The following is a 6,976-nucleotide window of genomic DNA, read 5'->3' on the forward strand; positions in this document are numbered from 1 at the left end:
TCAGCTGGCTTCTCAGGACTTGCCTTACTCTCTGCAGGTACTTGGTGGTTGCTGCTTTCCTTGCGGCCTCTTCATGGTTCCTATTTGCCTGCGGGATCCCAATGTACTTGTAGCTGCCCTCAACATCTGCTATGTTGCCTTCTGGTAGTGCAATCCCTTCAGTTCTGCCTACCTTCCCTCTCCTTGTTACCATTCGACCACACTTATCCAGTCCGAATGACATTCCAATGTCCTGGCTGTAGATCCTAGTGGTGTGGATCAGTGAGTCAATGTCTTGTTCACTCCTGGCATACCGCTTGATGTCATCCATATAGAGGAGGTGGCTGATGATTGCTCCATTCCGTAGTCGGTATCCGTAACCACTCTTGGTTATGATCTGGCTGAGGGGGTTGTCAATGGGAATGTGGAAAACAACCCAACAAGGGTTTTGGGTGAACTCAATGGCCAGACGAGGAAGTGATTAACAAAAACCCTCTCTTTAATAAGAGAACTAAAACTGGGCCAGGAAAAGGGTTCCATCGCTGGAGGGGAGAGTGGATCGGCCATCTGGGCTTTTAGTTAAAAAAAAAATGTCCTGGGCTTCAGCTGGGCTCAGGCAGGTCCCCAAGGGCTGGGACTCAGGAGCAAGGGAGTACACCCCTACCCTGAGTGTAGTGTCCCCGGGAGAACCGTCCGACCAATAGGCCTCAGACAAGGCCTCCTCTCTAAGCTCCCTCACCTGGAGCAGCATGTCCTCGAATACTGGGAGGAGTGCCAGATGGGGCCAGAGGCGGATCATCGCCTCCATGCAAGCACATATCCGTATGCACTCTGCAGAATCCTGAAGATCATAAAACTGGTGGCAAAAACTGTTTAAGTCCGTCCACAACACCATCACCTCATCTCTCTTGCTGGCTGAGTCCATTTTGGCCAGATTGTACTGTCAGAAACGGTGCGCGATGCTGCCGAAAAGTGTTTAGCGAACTCAATTAAAAGGCCAGACAAGGAAGTGTTGAACAAAACCGTCTCTTTAATAAGAGAACTAAAACTAAACAAAACCATATAAGACAAGGTGAAACACAAAACTCACGGTCGGTATCAGTCCCAGGTCAGAGCCAGCAAACACATACATCCAGGGGAATCCAAAGTTCTTTGTCCAAAAGGGAAAGTCCGATAATCATACACCGTGGCAGTCCGTAACAAGAGGGCGAGGCAGAATAGAATAGTCCAAGGTAACAGTCCGGGATCAGAAACACAAAAATACCAAAACCGAAGAAAATGCTGGAAAGTCAGAGCTGGGGTCTAGAACAATCTGGCAGCGTCCTGGTGGGAGGACGCTGCCTAAATAGAGGTGCAAACAATAACGAAACAGGTGAAACCAATGTAAGTGATGATGAACGTAAAAAGACCAAAACTAAGGTGAAGCAAAAACAGGAAGTAACGTCAAAATAAAAGCCGGACAGGAAGCAGCGGAACCGAATCATGACAATTTCAAGAAGGCTGGACGTATCAACTGGGCCTCTGCTGGTGTAGTGGATGGTTGGATGGAAAACCCTTATATCATACATATATGGCCAAATGTAGCAGTCTCTGCAGTAGTCCCACTGCAGAGGGAGATGTGAAAACTAACTAACTGTGCATCTGGCTCTGATTTTACCACTCCACTATTTATATCTACAAACACACTGTTGCAATGAAGGCAGCAAAGTGTAGCTTTGGGCTAGCTTCCTAGGCATCTCCTGCTACTTTTTGTTTTTGATTTGTGAGATTGGAAGCATCATCAGGCTTCTGCTCTTTTGCTGTGCTGTTTTCTCAGCACCCATGATCCTGCTAGAACAAAATAAAAATACTTGACTTTTATTTTATGTCAAAATTGATATATTAACATGAAACATTTGATCAGAAAATAGTTTTTTTCTGTAATGCTTCCCCAGAAAGACACATGGTCTCTTGGTCTTGTGTTGTGAGCTCACAGTGTGTTTGAGCAATTCCAGAAACCAAACAATTTAGCACAAAGCACACCCGACAGGTCTCAAAGCTTCCATTTCACTCTCACCATCCCCCAATTAGACCTGAAATCCATAGGGTCATTAGATTGTCCAGGTTACAAGGTTCTCTCATTCCCTTGACATCTCTTTCACACTAACAAGACAACCCCTGTTAAGGTGGAGGTTCCAATTATTCCAAAAAATGTGGCAGTGCTGGTAACAATGCAGTGAACAACTTTTGGTCAGTAATTTGCGGCCCATCTCTGTGACACACTGAAGAACGCAAGTGTAAGATGGTGAATTTTAACTAAATTAAATGAATGAAATTAATAAATGTGTGTGAGCTTTGTCATGTCTAAAGCCCAAATAGAGTTGCTAGAAATAAAAAGCTGTTAGGCTATAAATGACCTACACCACAGTCCCAAGACTTCAAAGTCACCACCACAGCTTCCGACTTGTAATTTGATGTAGCGCGCTTACCTCTTCCACAAAAGCCTTCCCTCTTAGTGTGACCTGATCTAGCTAGTGATCATGGCTGTGTCATTAGAATAGTTTGCAAGTGTGTGAACTTAAACATAACAAACCTATAAAGGTGGACTAGTGAGTAGATGAGTCATCATGTTTGGCGTGATGATGTTTAATATCCCAGGGAGGCTCTGTATTCTCATTTAGCCACTTAGCAGTTGCCTTTTCAATACATATAAAAACATTAAAAATCAAAAGTGGGGTATTTACTGGTGTATTTTACTTTTGAGAACAAAATTGTGAAAATCTATTTGTCTTAGACCTTATTTCAGGCATCTCACAAAAAACCCATTGACTTCGGGGAAAGGAATGGCACAAAATAATAACTCCATTACGAATTTTAGGACTCAATACTACAGCACTCAATACAGTACGGTGGAAAAAAAAACAAACAAACAAACAACAGCTCAGTGTACTCAGCATCCAATACTTGTTTTAATTATGTTTTTCTATATAACAGGAAGGGTGCTAAAATGCTGATCTGTGTTTATGATGTAAACTCCATATTACAGTTAGACCTGCTCCGCATATGGTAGGCAACTATTTTTATAAGACTGAGCCGACTGTAGTTGCTCTCTGCCTGACTGCAAGAGCCCAGGGCATGACAGGAAACGCCTGGCTCTCAGTCTTGCAGTCTACAGACAGAAACATCTTGTTCATGTGGTAAATTAGGGTGACCTGATGATTCTTAAAATAACATCTGTACAGAGGCTGTGCCAGTCAAAATATCCAACAGATCAACAATGAAAACACACATTTCTTTCCTCTCCCCTTGTATTGCTGATTAATATTTAGAATTTCATATCAAATCAAGTTTGGTCAGCAAATATAGAACAGTAAACTAATAAACTAATAATAAATAAATAAACTAATATGACAGCTTTGCATATTATCTAAATTGCATTGCATATTGCATATTATCCATCTAAATGTTCATAACTATAAATACATCAGAATTGTATCAAACTACTGATCACATTAGATGTGTGTGGTTTTGACTTTAAACTGTGAGGCCTGGTGGAATGGTCATGTGACCACAGCGCCACCTGGTGCTGCATCGCAAAAAAGCTTAGTGACATAGGACTTCAAAAAAGTCACTTTCGGCTTTCCCGTTTAGGGGTCACCACAGCGCATGTTGACATTTGGCACGTGTTTTACGCAACCCTGATTTGAATCCGGGCCGCTGCGGTGACAGCGCTGCGCCTTAACCACTAGCCTACCATGGACGGCTTAGTGACATAGGACTTCATTTCCCAGTAATCATTGTGCAGTGGTGAGTAAAAAGTATCCCTGAGCCGGCTGAAACTCACTTTCAGACTAAAATATTTAACTTGTGGTTTGTTTTTACAAAACTTTTACACAAACACACGTCTAAACTTAATACACGTTCTTAGCTTTTTTTTAAAATCATGGGCTACATGTATTAGTGTTAGTTTTTATTGTCCCTTCTGCCATGTTCAACGCGGAACTAAATCCATGAGTCAAACAAAAATGTCTGTCTCGGACGGTACCTACAAACTTGTGAGCCATGTTATCTTCGACATGGATGGATTATTATTAGGTCTGAAAACGTATTTTGTGTCTCCTTTCTCGAATTGTTGTTTTATTTCAAACGCGGGGTTGCAATGATAGTACGCTAAAGCTATAGTAATACGCCCACTCATTCATTTATTTGAAGTCTTCCATGATGGAGGGGTCGCATGCCGAGCTCCATAGTAAAATCTAGAAGTTAATGATTCCTTTTCATGTGGCCAAAGTAACGTATTAAATAAACATAAATCTGTTGACTTTTTATGACGTTATAGTTTACGGTAAATTCGACATGCATCTAAAATGCCAATCTTTGCTACAAATCTTGGAAATTAAACGCTTACCGTTCCTTAACCTGGTTGACTTTTAGGTGAATCAACTCCCCAGTGTATTTACAGTTAAGAAGCGGCTGTGACGAATTTTACGAATGTGGAATTTTACTTAAAGTTGCAACATATTTATTAATCACACGTGCCGATTTAAAGCCTTGTATCTAGTGGATAGATGACGCCGTGCTTGACAATTATGTATCAAATGCTAAGCTTGGACACTAAAAATTACTGTATTTTTAAATTATAGTTGGCTTGATAATGTAACCCCGTTTTGGGCTGTTTGATCAATTAATGGAACACGTCTGGGCTGTCATTTACACCAGTGGTCCCCAACCTTCAGGGTATTCTGTCATGACTTTAATCCAGAACACCGACAGAGTTGTTGTCTCGAACATACTTTTAAGGCCGTCGTCATTTGCGATCTCCAGCAGTTGATCTTCTTGTTGCACAGACCTGCTGGATTCACCTGGTTTGTTGACAAATGGGTTGCGGATCCATTCCTTGTTAGTTCGTGGGTCCTTTGTGGTTGGGAAGTAGCGCTCGAACTCTTTTAAAAGCAAAGACATGTGATCGTGCACCAGCTGGGAGAATGAAGGCTCAGGCTCAGTCTCACCCCAAATCCCCGCTAATGTTTGAAACATGTCCAAAATGCCTCTGTTGACGCGCCGTCCCCACAAATCCAGTTTGGCTTTAAATGCAGCTACTTTATCTGCCAACTTGAAGACAGTTGTCATTTTCCCCTGAAGTGACAGATTGAGTTCATTGAGCAGGCTGAATATGTCGCACAAGTAAGCCAGTTTTGGCGCTCAAGTGACCGAGATGTAACCGAGAGAATGCGGTCATTTTTCAAAATAAATGATCTTTCAGACTCAGATAATAAATAAAACGGAAATAATTAATGATTTCTTGTGCGGCCCGGTACCAATTGATCCACGGACCGGTACCGGTCCGCGGCCCGGGGGTTGGGGACCACTGATTTACACCATGTTTACACTATATTTAACCTTGATAATGTAGTGTGTGTTTTCAAACTAACCTATAAATGTGGTTATGTGGTTGTCAAGTTAGAAAACAATGTTGAATGCAGCAAGTCAAATAAAAAAATACATTTCTATTTGACTTACAGTTTGAGGTTTTACCCTGAAAATGAATGGACTATAAATGCTGGCTAAGACCTCAAACTGGTGTACCAAATATAAATATTTGGTACACCATTTATATTTAATCCTAAATCACGTTAAATTGAAAGCTATAACAATTCTGTGTTTTCTTATTTTAGACACAGAGCGACTTTACACTGTGTCCTTCCAGGAAATATGTGGCCGGTTTGGAAAGCAGTACACATGGGATGTGAAGGCATCAGTCATGGGCAAAAAGGCTTTGGATGCTGCCCAAATTATTAGGGACACCCTGGAACTTCCCATGACAGCTGAGGAACTCCTGACTGAAAGTAGAGAAATACAAGAAAGGATATTTCCTTCTGCCAAGCTCATGCCAGGTATTCCAGATTTGCCTCGTTTAAGTGCCTTACTTTTGGTCTTTGATAAAAAATAAATAAAACATAAAAGTTGATGCAACTAGTTAGAAATTAACCCATTTTTTTGTTGGAAGCACGAGAAGTGAAGACAGGAGAGGACTGTTTAAAATCAACAGAAAGTTTACTGAAAGTCTGATCACAGATTGAGCCTTACAGCTGAAGGCAGTATTCCAGTTCTTTTGACCAGGAACTCAGAGAGACGAGGCAGTCCACTTGGATATAAAAAAATCGTGCTGGTTTATTCAAAGGATCACAGGTAAAATTAACATTACACGTCCAGGTCTCTTCCACCTCCAATACTGCACGCAGGCAGACGAAGAATGAAAGACCCTGAACCACAACAGGCCTATACATTTATCTCTTCGGTTGGGCTAGCCCCATTCTACCCAGGGACGTCAAACCATCGCGTCACCTGATATGCCAGCTTTACAGCTGACCGTAGTAGTAGTCAAAACATGGAGAAGATCAATGTATGTGAGTGTTGATTAAGTGGTGTGTATCTAAGAACATTCTGACATGACATCTAGTGACATGTCATGACATTAAATATAAGAAAATATTATGATTACAATTACGGTTAAACATATCATAATAATAACAATAATCATCCTGCCTGCTGACAATCAAACTTTTTCTATCTAGTTATCCTTGACCATATGCACCCTGCAAAAAACTCATGAGAATGACTAAGCATTTAACAGCCTACCTAGACATCCTGTCTCCACTAAACATTTCTAATACAACAAGTATCTAACCAATTTCTATCTGACTAAAAAAATACCTAACACAGCGCTGGATTCAGAGAGACAGAGCTCCCGCAGGAAAAACAACTTCTGAATCCTGAATTAAGTTTTTACAACACATTAAAAGCTCTGTTTCATGTACAAAGCTCCTTCCGGCTCTTTTAAACCAGGAAGTCACAAAAAGACGAAGTAGACCACTTTAGATTTTATAAAAAATAACTGTACTGGTTTATTCAGAGGATCACAGGTAAAATTAACATCACACGTCCAGATCTCTCCCACCACCAAACCTGCGCGCAGGCAGCTTGGAAAGATGAAAGACCCTGGACCAAGAAACCTATA

General features: G+C 41.3%; 1 protein-coding gene across 1 annotated transcript in view; it reads left to right on the forward strand.

Moving 5' to 3' along the window:
• Nucleotides 1–3,977: 3,977 nt before the first annotated feature.
• The window catches only part of pudp (pseudouridine 5'-phosphatase), a 50,524-nt gene continuing 47,525 nt past the window's right edge, over nt 3,978–6,976 (forward strand). Inside the window, exons 1-2 of the mRNA XM_020588364.1 lie at nt 3,978–4,053; nt 5,634–5,852. Of these exons, the coding sequence (XP_020444020.1) occupies nt 3,984–4,053; nt 5,634–5,852 (289 nt within the window). The 5' untranslated portion in view covers nt 3,978–3,983. The remainder of the gene's footprint in view (nt 4,054–5,633; nt 5,853–6,976) is intronic.

This window comes from Monopterus albus, unplaced genomic scaffold (assembly GCF_001952655.1).
Source record: "Monopterus albus unplaced genomic scaffold, M_albus_1.0 scaffold533.1, whole genome shotgun sequence".
NCBI lineage: Eukaryota > Metazoa > Chordata > Actinopteri > Synbranchiformes > Synbranchidae > Monopterus > Monopterus albus.